The following is a 17,707-nucleotide window of genomic DNA, read 5'->3' as shown; positions in this document are numbered from 1 at the left end:
GAACTTCTAGCAAGAATTTCCTCATTCCACATCCAGCTCCTCTACAAGCATACAGATGCATTCCAGCTATATATGGCAGTGCCAAGCTAATAAATGACAAAGACTGCTGTTGAGGGAAGAGACAGAGGAATAAGATACACACAGTTAGATTGGTTTCTTCACCCTCCCCAAAATACCTTCTTCCATTTAGTATATTCATTATATACATTATAATGTATATATATTCATTATATAGTGGCTAATCAGCAGGAAAGGTGCCTTGGCTAACAAGGATGCTTAGGAACCAGCTACATGCCACCATCACCCCCAACTTTTCCCTTTCTTTAATGTACAAATGACACAGATTTATTAAAGTTTTAAAGCATTTTTTTTACAAATGGAGAAAAGAGACCAAGCCAGGATGACTTCCCAAAGGAAGGGATCTAAGAGCCAGCTCCACGAGCTTCTTCAAGCCACCACGGCTACTTCCTCCTCTTGTATCTATGAAGAAAATGAGCAGAATAAAGACCACCCCCAAGACCAGAAAGAGGAAGGAGCTCACTTTCCAGGACAGGTTTCTTCTCCAACCCCACTCATAGCCTCTGGCATTCCAAAACTGCAAACAGTACCTGGATTTAGATTTAAAGTTTCCTCCTCGTCTCTGGTGGGGCAAGCCCAACTGTTTTCTTTCTTCAAAGGATGGGCTGTGAATGAGAAAAGACAACAAGATGTTGAACAAACCAGCAATGTCTCACCCCACCTGCTCCACCAGCTCCCACACAAAACAGCACCACAAACGCGTCATTTTCAGGGCCTGAGGTTCTAAGCCTGTGTCTATTTCTGATAACGGGTTTTTGGAAGTCAAGGCCCAGCTTCAAAACAAGACTGGGAGAGGCCTTTCCTTCTAGGAAAACTACATGGAAAACTTGGCCTACCCAGCCCCCAACCCCAGCCCAGAGGATGTGGGGAGGAACAACATGCCCAAGAGCAGACTGGGATGCTTTGTTTGGGGTTCTGTCACTCCCCTGAGAGAAAGCTATTTCTGAATCAAAAATATGCCATGTCATCTCCAAGGCAGGAGAGTCTTAACACGTCCCTTAATTCTCACCCTGGGCTGGCAGGGAGAGGGTAGATGGAAGCCCTTGAAATTATATGTAGGCAGACCTCAGAGATACTGCAGGTCTGGTTCCAGACCCCTGCAATGAAGTGAGTATTGAAATAAAGCAAGTCACATGGATTTTTTTGAGTTTCCTAGTGCATACAAGCTATGTTTACACTATACTATAGTCTATTAAGTGTGCATTATGTCTAAAAAAGCAATGCACGTGTCTTAATTAAAAAATACTCTATTGCTAAAAAATGCTAACTAACATCTGATGACACAAGATTGCCACAAACTTTCGGTTTGTATAAACTGCAATATCTGCGAAGTGCAATAAAACGAGATGTGTCTGTGGTATAAAGCTGTGGGTGTATGAGGAGTGGGAGTGGGGAAAGAGAGAAGATTCAGAGCTTTCATCAGAAGATAGAGACCTCCAAGATGACTTAAAGCCCTACCCAGCTCGATACTGTTTCAAGGCCTTCTTGCTGGTGTTGGTGAGTTCTTCATCAAATACAGATTTCTTCACCTGCTTTTGCTTCTTCACTGTGCACAGAGAGAAATGTATTAGACATGTCCTCTTTGGTCCAAACTCCTAAATCCCCTTAAGCTCAGGGTAATAGTTCCAAGTTCAGGGGATGCTCTGGCCTGATGTTTTACTGATATGGAAGCAAGACATCAGATCCCAGCAGAAAAGAGTTAAGGACTCAGAGTACCAAGTGTGAAGAACCACTCCAGAGGATGACTGCAGAGTCCAGAACTGGAACGGACCACCTAAATGTAAAATGGGCTGAAAACATCTTTGCTTCATTCTACTCTGACCCCCTCCTCCAAGTGGCAGCTGCTAAGGGTTAGGCTCCAGAGTCAGAAAGGCCTGGGTTCAAATCCTAGCTCTTCCTACTAACCATGGAGTCACTTGACCACTTGGAGCCAATAAAAGGACAGCTGTACACAGGTACATACTCACTACTCAAAAAACGTGGGCTCTTACCATCTTCCTCTTTTCCCCCTGACCACAAGCACAGGTATCAGGCAGAACCTTCCTACCAGCCCCTTCGGGCTTCCCATCTGCCTACCAGGGCCCCTCACTGGCTCCTCCTCAGGCATTGCTCGGGCCCGCTTGGCTCTGCGATTCCTCTTGGCCAGCCGCTCAGCAAACATCTGTGCCTTGAGGATTTCAAACTGGGACCTTTCCTCCGCCTCGGGAGAAAAATGACATGTGAGTATGGAACAGACCAGGCAGCGCTGACCCATGACGCTGGGCAGGGACCCAACTCCAGAGGGGACCCACTCACTGTCATCTCCCCTTTTTTCTTGGCTTCCTTCATAAACTTCTTCCTTTTCTTCTTTCCTCTTAAGGCTAAGTCAAACTCCTGCAGAGCCTTGGCAACTGGGATGGGAGGAGAGTATGAGATTTCAGGTACCATTTTATAAAATCTTTTTTTAAACTTAAAATAAGAAGTACACATATTTTAAATTGGTACTTAAGGGCTTATATATGTATCTAAATAAGCATCTTCCTTACTTTTAATTGTGGCAAAATATATGTAACATACAATTTGCCATTTTACCCATTCTTAAGTGTACAATTCAGTACCATTAATTACATTCACAATATTGTACAACCATCACTGTTCTCTGTTTCTAAAACTTTTTCATTATCCCAAACAGAAGCTCTGTAGCCATTGAGTAATAACTCCCTCCCCATAACCCCTGGTGATACTCTATTCTACCTTCTGTGTCTATGAATGCGTCTATCTAGGTACCTCATATAAGTAGAATGACAGATATTTGTCCCTTTGTGTCTAGATGACTTCACTGAGCATGTTTTCAAGGTTCATACTTGCAGCAGTATGAGAACTTCATCATGGCTGAATCATACATCCCACTGTACAGTACATACCATATTCTGTGTATCCATTCATCTGTTGATGGACATGGGTTGTGTCCACCCTTTGGCTATTGTGAGTAATGCTTCAGTGAACACCGGCATACAAGGATTCGCTTAGCTTCCTGTTTTCAATTCTTTTGGGTATAGACCCAGGAGAGGAATTGCTGGGCCCAACGATAATTCTATTTTTAGCTTTTTGAGGAACCTCCCTGACATACTTTTTTCCTTCTTCCTCTCTTCTTTGGTCTGGAACCAGCTCCTCTCAGGCTCTGGGTTCGGAGCCTCCTTCCCCTTCTCCAGGAGCCGCTGTGCTGTGTTGATCTGTGGGGACAACAAAAGGGTGAAACTTGCATCTGATGATATATAACATGGCAGCTGCAGGAGGAGCCAGTCTGCAAATGCCTGGGGCTCTGATGAGCCTTTTGGCAGACAGCATTTCAGAAGGGCAGACCAGCAAAGGCCCATGCAGTCTGCCTACGAGCAGCATGGTGGACCAGAGAGCTCCCCACAGCCTCACCTGGGCTTCAGACTTTTGCATCTCTTTCTCTTCAGCCTCTAATTGCAGAACTGCATACACGTCTTTCTCCATTTTCTCAATCTTGTCCCGGAATTTGAGAATGACATCTCAAGGGAAGAGAACAAAAGAAATTTTAAAATAAGGATGAATATAGTGTAGCTGATAAAAATACGGCAGATGGGTATTCAGTGACATAGAAAACTGAGGTTTTTTAATGTATGACTTCTCTGCTTAACACCTCCGCAAAGGCTTCCTGATATTCCCAGAATAAATTCCAAACTCCTAAATGTGGCCCCTGCCTACCTCTCTGACCTCTGTGTCCCCCTTGCTCACCATGCCCTGGGCCCTCTGGCCTTCCTTCTCTTACTCCCACACCAAGTGTGTTCACATCTCAGAGGCTTTGCCCTGGTTTTCTCTGCTGGACACACTCTGTCCCCAGACCACCCATGGCTGACTCATCCTTATCATCAAGGACTCAGTTCAAATGCCATCTGTTCAAGGCCTGTCCTCAACAGCTTTTCTAAAGGAGGCACTTCTCACGTCATTCTCAATCACATCGACTATTAGCTTATTCATTGTCTTTCCCCATCAGAGTATCAGCTGTTTTGTTTCCTGCTGTATCCCCAATACCTAGACTAGAATAAACAGCAACAGATTGAATAAATTAAGTGAAAATTTTTTAAATGAAAAGGAAAAAAAAGAACCTATGAATGGAAGAAAAGGTCTGAAAAGCTACGTATCTAAATGCTAAGTGGTGAGCTCTTTCGCATATAATTACATTTTTGCTCTTATTTGATTTACTTATTTCCAACACTGATTACATATTATTTTTGTAATTAAAAAGAATTTCTTAAGGATGTACTTTATATAACCCCTATGGATGAGAACAACAAAAAGAATGAACGGTATCTAAAAAGAATTAGTGTGGACCCCCTCCCCACCCTGTGCCCCGACTGAGAGGAAGGAGGGGAGGAGTTAGTGGGGATGTTGCCTCAAGAGACCTTCTCTTCCCAAAGGCCAGCAAACAGCTACGAGTAGGGCACTTAGGGCACAAGTCTTTCCTCACTCCCTTTCACTCACAGAGAGGCTGAAGCCTAGAGAGGCCAGGGGAGACCTGCCCATGGCCTCACAGCAAGGAAGTGGCAGAGCTGGGGTTCAGATCTGGCTCCTAACTGCAACGCACACTCTCACCTGTTATCCTCTGCTCCCCCCACCCCATCTGATCTAGGACATTCCCCACGCATCCAAACCCCCTGAGCTGTTGCACTGATGCCTGCTGACCTTGCGGCAGGATCCGGGCCTTCACAGGGGCCTTGGCAGCCTTTACAATCTCCTTCAGCATCTTCCGCTCTTCTTCCCCCACCAGAGAGACCGAGCGCCCAGCCCGGCCAGCACGAGCTGTTCGACCTACCCGGTGAACATAATGCTTAATGGTGTTGGGCATCGTGAAGTTGATGACCTGGAAGACCAAAGTGAAGCATCAGTCAGACCCGGAGTTGGCAGAGAGAGGGTGACATGAGGAGGCAAAAGGACTCCCACCAAAAGCTCAAGGAGGATGAGACCTACTCACCGTTTTGACCCCCTCGATGTCAAGTCCACGGGCTGCTACATCTGTGGCCACGAGGATATCAATCTGTTCATCCTTAAAGCGCCTGGAAATAACCACAAACATGTGGCTGGATATCTGACCCCAGTACTCTGCAGGGGTCTGAGCCAGCAGAGAGAACACAAACCCTTCCGGAGTCAAGCAGAAGAGTCTAGACCATCACAGTGGGGACAGATCCTAAATGTCATCCCCTCCAATACTTACAAGCCCCCTAAACATCCCACAACACAGAGCAAGCGTAGTTTTCTGCACAGCACTTTAAGCAGCAATTCCTACAAATACAGAAGTTTGGGAACCACAAAGCCGGACTATGGGAAGTAGAATATGCAAATATCTCAGCATTCAAAACAGCCTTTCTTTAAGAAACAACACTCAGCTGCCTACGATGAATATGCATAGGTGGAGAGTTCTAAAGGGTTCCTCCTTGCCTACCAAGGTGACTCAGTTCTCCGAGAAGTAAACAAGGAATCACATGAAAAAGCACAGGGTCTGGAATTTGATTCCAGATCTCGTTCTAGCAGACCCAGGCATGGGCACTGCTCTGGAAAAGCTGCAGAAGTCAGAACGTGTGCTGCATCTTCCCAGGTCAGAATTTCTGGCTGTGATCCCAGCAGCTCCCACACCCAGGTCCTGGGGCAAGACTATGGTTTTCTACAAAGTCCAAGTTCTGAATGTATCTAGACATGAGCTTACAACGGTTAGGCTAAAATGTCTGAAATGAGGAACTGTGCTATGTCCCCTGCTATTGCTCTAACACGATCTCTGGGTAGTATTTTCCCTCGGGAATGAAGAGGGCCCACTCTGAAGGATGGCTAGGAGCCTCAGCCCCCCCAGACTTTACCGGAGGGCCTCCAACCGCTGCGTCTGTGACAGGTTGCCATGGAGCTCGCCCACCTGCAGTCCCATGAGCCCCAGGAGGATGTGCATGCGGTGGGCCTGCTTCTTGGTCTGGGTGAACAGCATCACATGGTCGGTGAAGGTTCTCATCAACAGAGCTGCCAGGGAGAGAAAAGTGAGCCGGCAGCCGCCTCCAACACATACTCCCTCCTCGGCTGCAAAGTGGTTGCTGTGCCTGGCATGGGGGAGGCAGGTGAGGTCCCTGCTTGTGGAGCTCCCACTCCTGGGCAGAGACAGGGAAGCCAATTCCCAGTTCTTGAGGGGGGTAAATGCCATGAGAGAGTGAAGAGAAGATGGGGCGGCTTCAGGGCTGACTTTTCCTGAAGAGGTGACATTAGGCTGAATGACAAGACAGGCTCATCCATGAGAAGACTTGGGGGGAGATTCCAGGTACAGGAAAGAGCAAACGTAAAAGGCCCCATAAAACATAAAAGCTTGGTGGGTTTGAAAAGCGAAAACAGGTGAGTGTGGCTGGAGCACCATGAGCTGAGGTGCTAAGGCCAGGGCTCCAGGCAGGCAGGGGGCTCCAGGCAGGCAGGGGCAAGTCTCAGAGCATCTTATGGAACTCGCTAGGGAGCGTGGATTTCAGCCTAAGAGCAACGCAAGACACTAGAGGGTTTTAAATAGCAAAGGAACAGGAGCGAATGCTCGATTATAAATGGTCCTTTGGAATGATCTGCAGTGTGGAGATGGGACTACCAAGGGATAGGGTGGAAGCAGACAGCCAGGTAAGAGGCTGCTGCAACAATCAGGCAACACAGTAGTGGCCGGGATGGAGGGCCAGAGGGCCAGCTGGGGGGAGGTGGGTAGTTCAGCAGGATATAAAGAGGACTGGATGGTGGGAGGGAGGGGACTCACTGAAAGAAAGGGAGGAAGAACTAGTGGTGAAGGTGGGGGCAGCCGGGCAGCAGTATCACGCTGAGTTAGGGGGTACTGGATGGAGGGGGCATCCGGGGACAACCACCCGGGGAGCCGAGCGCCCCACCCTGCTCAGCCCCACCCTGGACTTTCACCTGCCACAACAGCTTCCCGGTCCCCTTCCCGAGTTGGCCGGATGCGGATGAACTCCTGTCGCAGGAAGGGGGCCACGTCCGTGTTGCTGTTCACAAATATCCGCACGGGGTTCTTCAAGGAGACAGAAGCCAGATCTTTCACCTGCCAGGCACAAAGACAGGGATGCTCACCGGCCTCCCAGGAGGCGAGGAAGAAGGCAAGCCCCTGCCACAGCCCAGCCAGCCCCGGGGGCCTCTGCACTGTCCTTCCACTCCCTGCCCGGCTCCTGACAGCCCACCTCATCCGTCATCGTGGCTGAGAAGAGCATGGTCTGGCGGTGATGGGAACACATTCGGATGATCTCCTTCATCTGCTCCTCAAAGTACTCGTCCAGCATCCTGGCGAGCAGGGGAGGGGAGGAATCAGAGAAATGCACTGAGCTCGAGGCTATCTCGAGCAGAAAACACCAGCCAGGCGATGTTTGGATACACCAATGGTTATGTTCCAGGCTCATTAATTTACTTATTTTACTAGTGTTATCTTAGCTTTTTACCAAGATTCACCCAGAATTATCATTTGGCCACTTTTGCTTTATCTTTCTTTTGCTCAACTGTATGCTGCAGACATCACGACCCTTGACCCCTAAATATTTCAGCACATCTTTCCTAAAAACAATGACCTTCTCCTACATATGCAATGTCATTATCACACTCAAGAAATTCAAGTGTCTGAATATTACCTAAAGCAAAGTACAGTCTATATTCAAATTTCCTTAACTGTCCCAAATATGTCATCTTACAGCTGTCTTATTTTTTTAGTCCAGGAATCAAAGTTCCTATGTTGTACTTCGTTGTCATGTCTCTTTAGTCTCCTTAGTCTAGAAAGTCTCCTCACGCTTTTCCACACTCTGCATCTAATTATTTCCCAGTGACTAGATTCAACAATCATTGCTGGGACAACGTGCGCAGATGCAGCCGTGAACTTCACTCTCAATCCATCCTGAGACAGATCGTCAGTCTGTTTCAGTGGATGTGAGTTTGGCCCCTTGGTTAAGGTGGTGTCTGCCAGCTCTCTCCCCTGGTAAAGGAACCTTTGTCTTTGCAGGTAATAATAACCTGTGAGATTGCTTTGACTCCAGTTTTTTCAACTGATCCAATCCTTGACTGTTTCTCCTCCAGTTCAGGCTCCAGGAGGATCAGGTACCACACTTAGTTGTCATGTCTCCTTGGTCTCCTTAATCTGAAACTTTCCATAGGTGTTGACATTTTTGATATTTAAAACCTAAATCAGATGGTGTTCCCTAGGCTTAGAATGATCTCCTTTATCTCCTTCAGGCCTCAAGAATGGTCGAGAGGGCCAATAAGTTATTCAACACCGACTGAGCATCTGCTAGATTCCAGACATAGCCCTGGGCGCTGGGATGTCGCAGCAAGCAGCGCAAAGCCGGCCATTCTCGAACATGAAGTTCTGGGGAGAGGAGGGACACAGCCACCCCACGAGCATTCAGGTAACAGTGCAAGGGGTCAAGGAGGTGTAGCACCTTGGACAACGTAAGGCAGGAAGGGAAGGATGAGATGATGGTATGAGGGGAGGGCAGAAACTGTTATAGGGAGTGGCCAGCAGAGGACCCTCAGGTAAGTGACAACTGGAGCAGAAACCTGGCGAGGTAAAGGAGGTCATTTCAAGCTGAGGAAATGACAAGTGCAGAAGAGAAGCCCTAAAGTGGGCGTGTGCGGACGGGATTGACCAGTGGATGTCCTGGGTAGGGGGTGAAAATGAGACAAGGATGGTACTGAAGAATTTTGGCCTGAACAACAGGAACGACAGATCTGCCCTTCACTGGGATGGGAAGAAGGGGAGAGGCGTAGAGGATAAGAAGCTTGGTTAAGGATCTGGTTAGTTTGGAGATGCTTCAATTTGAGAGTGAACTTGAACAGGCTTCTTTCCCTGCTACCTCCACATTAGTCCAGTTCATTAAGAGTTCATTCTGTTACGTCATGAAGGAAAAGGTGAGCTGATGGGACCCAAGTGAGAGAAAGGAAAGAAGAGAGAGAGGGAGGGAGAGAGAAGGAAGAAGTGGGGAAGGAGAGAGGGAGCCCCCATCACAGTAGTAGAGGCTGTTTGTTGACTCCTCACTAGGCACTGGCACTTTACCAGAGTTACTCCTTGAATCCTCAACACCATGAGATGGGTACTTATCCGCGCTTACAAACAAGAAAAGGTTTTGCTTTGAGAATCTAAGTAACATTTCCCAATTTCAGGAAGAGGCAGAGTCCGAATTAGACTTACCTTCCCTCTTAACCATCACATTACGGAAAGGGACAGAAAGAGAGCAGGATAATCCAGGCTAAGATGGACAAAGGTGCACGTGAGCAGCTGAACTGGTGAGAGCATGTAGGAGAATGCGGAGTGCAGGTTCCCATCAGGGCTGTGGCTCTTGGGACCCCACCATGTCAGGTGTACCTGTCAGCCTCATCCAGGATGAGCACCTCGATGCTGCTCAGGTGGAAGGAAGGGCAGTTGTGGAGGTGATCGATGAGCCGGCCCGGGGTGGCGATGAGAATGTCAGGTGCGGCCCGAAGGGCTGCTTCCTGAGACTTCACGTCTAGGCCACCTGCAAAGGGAAGAGCCCACCAGGTGGCCAGCTGAGTCATTCACCAGTACTGATGAGCAAATGGCAGAGCACAAGACTGACAAAGGCCCCGCTCATGTGGATTTTACAATACACTGGGAGAGACAGGTTATTTAATTACAATTGTGCTAAGTGCGAAAATCAAAAAAGATGATGATACAAAGGCACTTCCAATTAGAACGATTCAACCATCCAAGGAATGAGAGAAGCAGCTGCGAAACTGCTACCTTTCCACGTCACCTACAGCTCCCACCGCATAAGGAGGATAAAATAAAGGTTAGTTTATGGTCTCATATAATACCATCAGAAAAATTCTGCCCCAAATAATATTTGATTCATTACTCATGCCAAGCAAAAATTATATCCTAAATTTGCTCAGTACCAAGAAAAAATTTTTTTTCATAATTTTGAAATATCATTTTGTAAGGCTGCAAACCGCCTCCCATCTCCCCACTATTTACTATGAAACCTTGTCATCTGGTTTTTTGTTTTCTATTTATTAATTGAAGTATAGTCAGTTACAATGTGTCATCTGGTTCTTAAGTGGATTCATTCACAAATAGGCTTTCTGGCCCCCATCACCCTCAGACAGTGGGGCACATCCATCTTCCACATGCTAAGTCTCTCAGGGCAGCCAGCCCTCCCTCAGACACTCACCCACAGCCAGGCAGGTGGTGATGCTGCAGAACTGAGCCAGCTGCTTGGTGACGGAGTGTACCTGGATGCCCAGTTCCCGGGTGGGAACCAGCACCAGCACGCGGGTCACTGGAGCCTGGCTGGGGTTTGTAGATCAGACGCTCCAAGACAGGCAAGGCAAAAGCTGCCGTTTTACCTGGAGGGAAGGGCAGCAGGAGAGCAATGAGAAGAGCTTCGGTCCCTCCCAGGTTCAAGTTTTCACCTGCGCACAGAAAACCTACATCTCTGCTCAGAGGGAAGTGAAGCCACTTATTTTTCATAAAACCTTTTTCTGATTTTTATACCATGTGGTCAATGTAAAAAGTCTGAGAAATACAAAAAAAAAAATAATAATAATAATAATAATAAAAATCACCCACAGTTCAGCCAACCACAGATAAGAATGCACGTAATGGTATCTATATTATCAATCTTTTTTTAATAGAAATGTAAAAATATAAATTTTAATAGAATAGCACTATATATTCTGTTTAGTAACTTCCCTTTTTAAAAAAACTTAACATATATTTTCCTATTTAAGTATTCTTTACTTTTTTAAATTGGTTGGATAGTATCCTAGTCCATGACTAGTTTCTCTTCTATTCTATTACATGACTATATAGTTACCTGTACTAACATACAATGTTGTGATAAACAGACCTTTTATAAAATATTTACTGCTATGATGGGGCCTATAATGGGAGTGACAGGTGGTCATGGTCACAGACACACCCTGATAGGATTAAATAAAGATGACCTTCACCAGACCCTCTGAAACCTGTGACCAGTGACTGTTCTATTTTTAAAAAGTAGAGTTTTTAAAGGAATAGAAAAATATATATTAAGTTTTTCAAAAAAGGAAAGTTACTTATCTGAGAAAGACTTAGTACTAGGCTCCGAAAAATGAGTTTATAAATCTGATGGTTACTTGAAAGAATTATGTGAAAATATATTGGAAAAAAATGTGATAAAAGCTGTACGAAAAAGTGTTAGTTTTTTTCCTTTTTATGCTTGATCTGATTTGAACATTTATGGTTAGAAAGTACATTGTGAAAATCAACTTATATATTTTCCAAATAAAGAAATGTATTTTTTATAAAAGTGGATAAAAAAAGGAAGTTACTATACAGAATATATAATGTTTATTGCATTAAAATTTATGTGTGCATATTTAGCAAAGTGGATTCTTGGTAAGTCAACCTAGAGCCTACTCTGTGTTGAACATCCTCCTGCCTCCTCCTCTCCCTCCCCCACCCCCAAGTCCCTATCCTTTTCACCTGTCCCAGTGGCTGCACAGGCACAGATGTCCTTCCCCAACAGACCCACCGGTATGCATGCCTTCTGGATCGGGGTGGGCTGCTTGAAGCCCATGGCTGTGATGGCCTGAAGAGAAAAGACAGGGTCAGATAGGAGGGGCAAGGGGAGTCTCAGCATGAAACAAACAAGGCAGGTTTCCAAACAGGTTTCAATCCCCCTCAGCCACTCAGTCAGCCTACTGTGTGCAAGAAGCTATTCTAGGTACTGAGGATATAGCAGTAAACAAAAGAAATAGCAACTCTGCCCTTAGGAATCTTAGAATCTGGTAGAAAAAAACAAACATACCTCCTAAGAAGGTAAATGCTACAGAGAAAGCTACAGCAGTCGAAGGGCCTGCTGGAGGGCAGGAGGGGAGGGGTGAGTATAATTTACAGCAGGGTTGTTAGGGAAGAGGACTGAGCAAGGGACCAAGGAGAACCCTGAAAGATGTGAGGAGCACCTCAAGCAGATTTCTGGAACGACCTTCCAGGCACAAGGAATCACAAAGTGCAAAGGCCCTGAGGAAGAAGATGCCTGACCTGTCTGAGGGCCACTGAGGAGGCCAGTGTGGCCAGAGCAGAATGAGCACTAAAAGACATCATCAGAGGGGACCACATGGGGCAGGGCCATAAAGGTCAAGACGGAACCTGTGTGTAGGGTTCTCTGACAGCTGTGTGCACAACAGAGTTTAGAAGGCGAAGGGTGCAGTTTTGGGCAGGGAGCCCAGTTACATGGAGACTGCAAGAATCCCATGGCTGACAAAAGAAGCCACTACCTTCAGAAGAGGGCGGGAAAGGTTCATGTCCTGGAATGAGAGATTTTCATCATACTGAGATGCATCTTCAAAAAATCCTCCTGCTTCCTGCACCAGAAAATCAAAAGACAGAATAAGAATTCAGCAAAAAGGGCCCAAGAAAACTAAATGACCTTAAAATCCTTTCAGGTTGTAAAAACAAGCTACACACTGTTATCCAAGCCCATGCTCACCTGTCCTTTCTTCTTCTTCTTCCGCTCCTTCACTTTGAGGGTATCTATGGAGAAAAAGAGAGCTGATAATCAGGGCTCATATTTATTGAGGACTCACAGCCTGCTGGACATGGACCTAAGTGTGGGATGTGGATGGACACCTCACTGAATCCACGCCAAGACCTGGGGAGCTATTGTCATCAGCCTCACCCCACAGATGAGGACGTCATGCGGCTGCGCAGGTCAGTCACTCATCCAAGGTCAGATAGGAAACAAACTCAGCAAGTTCCAGAGACCAGGCTCTCAACCACTGTGCTATATAATGATGCTTTAGCACTCATTTCTGCAAGAAATATTTACGGAGCACTCATTACGCGGCTGGACCCATCTGAGGTGGGATGTGGGGGACCTAGCGCCCCAAATAAGTTGGAGTCATAGGGGTGCCACCAGCTGGGTATGACTGGAGATGAGGAAAAGAGCAAACTCTGCCTGCAAAGTACAACCACCCTAACAAAATCCCAAGAAAAAAAGAAAAGCTAAAAGAACGGAGCTCAATATGGAGATCTTACGTGTAACTGCAGAAGAGCATAGGATAGTGTACAAAGGAAAGGCAAACAAACACTTCCCAACTTCCTGTCCCCATTTCTGACAGCATCACCTACCTGCTTTGGTGAGGATATTCTCATCACCTGACGAGTAGTCACTCTCTGATTCTTCATCTTCTGAGCCTTCCTCATCTTTCCCTTCGAGGTCTTCCTGCTCCTCCGGTTCAGAACCCTCCTTCACTTCTTTCTCTTTCTCCAACTTCTCAGACTTGGCTTCTTTAGCCTAGAAAAAAAAAAAAAAAACTGTAATAAAGCAAGGCAACTACAAACTTTAAAGAAATCCAGAATCTACAAAGAACAACATCATGTTCCCCAGCCTGCAAGAATACTATGCAGATTCCTAGTGAATATTAACCAGACACACAGAGGAGCCTGCCTTTACCAGCCTCACTCCAACCCAGGCTCAGAGAGAAACAGTGGGGTCGTGCTGAGAGTAAAGCTCAGGGCTTTACTTACAAAGAGAAGTAACTGTTTTGCTTACTCACTTCTGTTTTCCTTTTCTTTCGAACCTTTTCAATCTTCTCATCTAATGTCGTGGCTGCCCTCTGCAGAAAAAAATAAAGAGATGAAAAAGAAACAGACATATGGGAAAGAGGCAAGGCAAGGTTCTCTGAAGGCAGGGTCTCATATTAATATAGGAAACGCTTGTTTGTCCTTGGACAGATTAATCAATCTGTAGATTATGAACACACAAAAAATTAAATAAATTATCTGTTTGTGAAAAAACTTTACATTACTTGGAACCAGTAAGAACATCCACATTTCAGAAGGTGTTTACTATTCAGAATGATACAACGACCAAGAGATGTCACATTATATCTGAGTGCTACTTAGAAAAACTCTTCCCCTTGCCAGTCAGACATAATTTAGCCTCTCAAATAAAACGTTGAAATCTGAGCAAATTCAGGTAATACTGGATATTGCTAAAACTTAAGAAAAAGAAGAGGTTAAGTAATGGCAGGCCCATTTTATGCACGTTCAAAGCACCCTAAACTGCTAGGGCATTTACCACAGCTACAATTAACTGTGTAATTACTTGTCTAGTCATTTTCCAGCCTGCTAGAGTATAAGCTTTATAAGGCCAAGACTTTAATTACATGGGGGTCCATATGAAAAGAAAAAACATCCTCTCAAGATGACATGACCTTGAAAACACAATGCTGCTTTATTTCAGTCAGAACAAGGACCAGCAGAGTCTGGATTAAACTGCTCTGAGCAGGCAATATTTCTCTTGGAAATGCATGAAATCAAAAATAACTTTCACACATCATCTGCTTATTTATTAACCAGACTCAAAGAAAAGCATGGGATCGGCAAACAAGCAGATGACAGTGACGTTTGTGGCTGTGCTGTGTGGGAACCAGGGACCTTAAACAGTAAGGCCACGTGACGTCACCTGGCAAGTGACAAAGAATGACAGTATCTGTGGGGCAGAGTCTAGCTGTATCAAAAACTACTACCAAGGATACCTACTAGATGGTTCTTTGTTACAAACTGACATTAAAAAAGATTTCTTTCTAATAATCAAAACAAGGAGTGAACAGCTGAAAAAGAGACCATTTAACATAGCTATGTCCATGTTTTATGTCAAGCAATTTATATGTAACATTTGGTATTCCTAAGCCACTGGACCCTGCAACCCACTGCCCAACCTTAATAGCCCACGGCCTGGAGCTGCCTATCACTATCAGTCTCACCTTCTTCTTGAGCTGGCTCATGACGTCAGCCATGGCCCAACTGCCATCGTACATCCCCGCCTTCTCAGTGAAAACAAAGTCAGGGTTGAAATCAGCACTGCGGTTCTTCTGCAAGGCTTTCTGCTTTCTGCCCAGCACAATGGGCCCCTGGGAAGAGGGAGAAGCAAATGACTGTGGGACTGAGATGAAAGAACACTAGGAAAAGAAGGAAATGAGGATATCCAATAAGGGAACAGAAATATACAAGGCAAAAACAGACAGATGACAAGAAGCAGCAGACCAACCTACAGTTGTCCTGGGAGATTTTTAACACACCTCAGTAACTGACACATCAAGCAGAAAACAAATGGGTAAGTCTGTAGAAAATTTGAACAACACAATTAATAAGCTTCATTCCAATGAACATAGAACACTGCACTGGAGAATGCACATTCTTTCTAAGCACATATGGAATAGTAGCAGAAATGAATCACACAGTAGGCCTTTTAAGCAAATCTCCAGTAAGTTCCCCCCAAGTCAATATTATATAGACTCTGTTCTCTGACCACAACTTAATTAAATTAAAACTCAATAACAAAACAAAAAATAACTTTAAAAACTCCTACATTTGGAAACTGGAAAGGAAGGGGGACTGGCTGAACTATGGCTTCAGGAGGATAAACTGAGAAGAAAAAGCCCTGGAAACTAAAAAGTGCTATACTGACATTTTTTTTTTCTTACCTGAGTTAAACAATCTCAAAAGAACTCTGACTCAAAACTTTATTACTAATAATAATTCTATATCATTTCTCTCGTGCCTAGTTTAACTACCAATGGTTGCATAGCACTTCATACTTGGAGTTTTGCATTGTCATTTGCCAAATTTGCTTCAGTCCTTTTCCGTGGTGGTTTTCCATTCAAGAAGTGAAAAGATCACTCCGGTTGCTAAGTGGAAAATACACTTACAGGGGTGGCAAGAGAAAGCGCTAGAGACCAGGTATGTTTGGGCTGTGGGTATTCAGGTGCAAGATGGCAGTGGCCTGGACTAGGGAAAAGTGTGGATTGAGAGGGGAAGAAGCTTAAGGGAGATCCTTGAGCTAGCCTGCAAAACACTGGTGGGGAGAAAGGATGAAGAAGCTAATGACTCTAAGATTTCTCCACTGAGATGAAGCAGGTGGGGAGGGGGAGGAAGATCAGAGTTCAGCTTTGGAAAAGTTGAATTTTAGAGGCCAAGGGACATCGAAACGGAGGTGTCCTTGGGCAGATGAGGCCGCAGAAGAGAAATCACCTGAGCTGGATCTTTATAAAGGGTGAGTATACCTTTTCGTGACACTGATCCCCTTTTAACTGCCATACTGTTTAACATCTCTAACTCCCCACTTCAACATAAGCTTCAGGAGAGTGGTGTTCTTTGCCCATCTTGTTCACTGCTGTGTCCTGATGCTTAACACTTGGTGTAGCACGTGTAAATATTCAATAAGTACTGACTTATGAACGCATGGATAACCAGGGCTCCTTGAGTAGGACCCAGGACTGACTCTAGATCTCTATGACACCGACCCTGGATTACATATCAGTTCAGTGAATGGGTATTGAGTTCAAGGCAACAGGGAATGGCACGGGCACAGGCGAGAAGGTGAGTAAAAGCTAGTGGCGAGCAAACTGAGGAGGATATGGGGGGTCCGAGTGAGACCCAGGCACACCTGCCGGCCTGGCAGAGAATGCTGAGCACTTGGGGCAGGGGCCTGAGGCTTCACGGGGAAGGGAAGCAGTCAAGGACATCGACTGCCCGCCGCCGCGCTCCCACCCGCGATAGCTCTTACCTCCTCCTCCTCGTCTTCGGAGTCAGTCTCGGGCTCCACCGGCACCTCATCATCGTCGCCTATGGTCCCGATTAAACCCAGCTCCGCAAGCATGTTGCCTCAACAGCCACTTCCGGAAACCAGCGCGGCGCGCCGGTCAGGCCCTCAGAGTTCCGCGGCCTCCGCGTCGTCACCGCGCATGTGCTGACACCACTTCCGTTTGGAGGCCGCCCCTGCCGTGCACTTCCCCCCCCCAAACTCTTGCAGAGCGCATGCGGCAACTTGGGGCGTGGTTTTGCGTGACGCGCTCAAAGGGCGGGGTTTGTGTTAAATAAATTCTATTATCTTGGTGCTCAGAAAGCGGTGAGACGGTTGGAGAAGTGTGCGAGGTGCGGAGGAAGTCTAAAGAGGTGCGTGGATAAGCTCTGTGTATTTATGTACAAAAAATTGTATCAGGAAATACAATAAACGTTAGCAGTGATTGTCTCTGGATGGTAGGATTATAAGTGATTTCTATTTTCATTTTAGATTTTTTCCCACAATAAACATCTATTTTCATAAAAAACAAAAAAAATGTAAGTACTTCTACACTTATTAACTAATTTAATCCTCACGGCAACCCTAGCAAATGGTACCATTACTGTCGCCCTTTTACAGATGAGGAAACTGAGGCACATAGACATTCCCAAGATCACAGAACCACGTATTTAGGGATTATAACCCAAGCATTGGCTCCAGGGTCCCTAGGAAACTAGGTCTCACAGCTTAACAGGAACTTTTCCTCTCTTTTCTGCTTGTGGAAATCTTACTGACTTAACTTTCCCTAAGCACCACCCTCTACATGAAGTCTTCATGGACTACCTATCTTCCTTCGTAGCTGTTTGCTCCTTCCATGTCAACACTTTCTACTTGCCACAGAGTTGTAGTTGTCTCACAAAAAATTCATGTTTTTAAAAACTATTTATAAGTGTACCATTCATTGGTGTTCGGTACACTCACCATGTTGTACAACCATCATTACTGTATGTTTCCCAGACTTTTCCATGAGCTCAAACAGAAGCCCTGTTAACCGT

At 45.7% G+C, this 17,707-nt stretch overlaps 1 protein-coding gene across 1 annotated transcript; it reads right to left on the bottom strand.

Moving 5' to 3' along the window:
- Positions 1–309: 309 nt before the first annotated feature.
- DDX27 (DEAD-box helicase 27) lies at positions 310–16,826 on the bottom strand. Its single transcript, XM_006174989.3, is given in 22 exon segments — positions 310–480; positions 609–683; positions 1,537–1,624; positions 2,155–2,278; positions 2,374–2,468; positions 3,188–3,290; positions 3,487–3,593; positions 4,768–4,945; positions 5,057–5,138; positions 5,934–6,087; positions 7,003–7,144; positions 7,281–7,380; positions 9,446–9,596; positions 10,272–10,389; positions 10,391–10,446; positions 11,567–11,672; positions 12,361–12,447; positions 12,573–12,616; positions 13,214–13,379; positions 13,642–13,701; positions 14,854–15,000; positions 16,656–16,826. Coding segments are annotated over 22 exon segments (2,295 nt in total). The 5' UTR covers positions 16,749–16,826; the 3' UTR covers positions 310–461.
- Between the last annotated feature and the right edge of the window lie 881 nt (positions 16,827–17,707).

Source organism: Camelus ferus, chromosome 19 (assembly GCF_009834535.1).
Source record: "Camelus ferus isolate YT-003-E chromosome 19, BCGSAC_Cfer_1.0, whole genome shotgun sequence".
Classification (NCBI taxonomy): domain Eukaryota; kingdom Metazoa; phylum Chordata; class Mammalia; order Artiodactyla; family Camelidae; genus Camelus; species Camelus ferus.
Note: the sequence above shows the minus strand (reverse complement) of the source record. Positions and strands in the feature narration are given on the sequence as shown.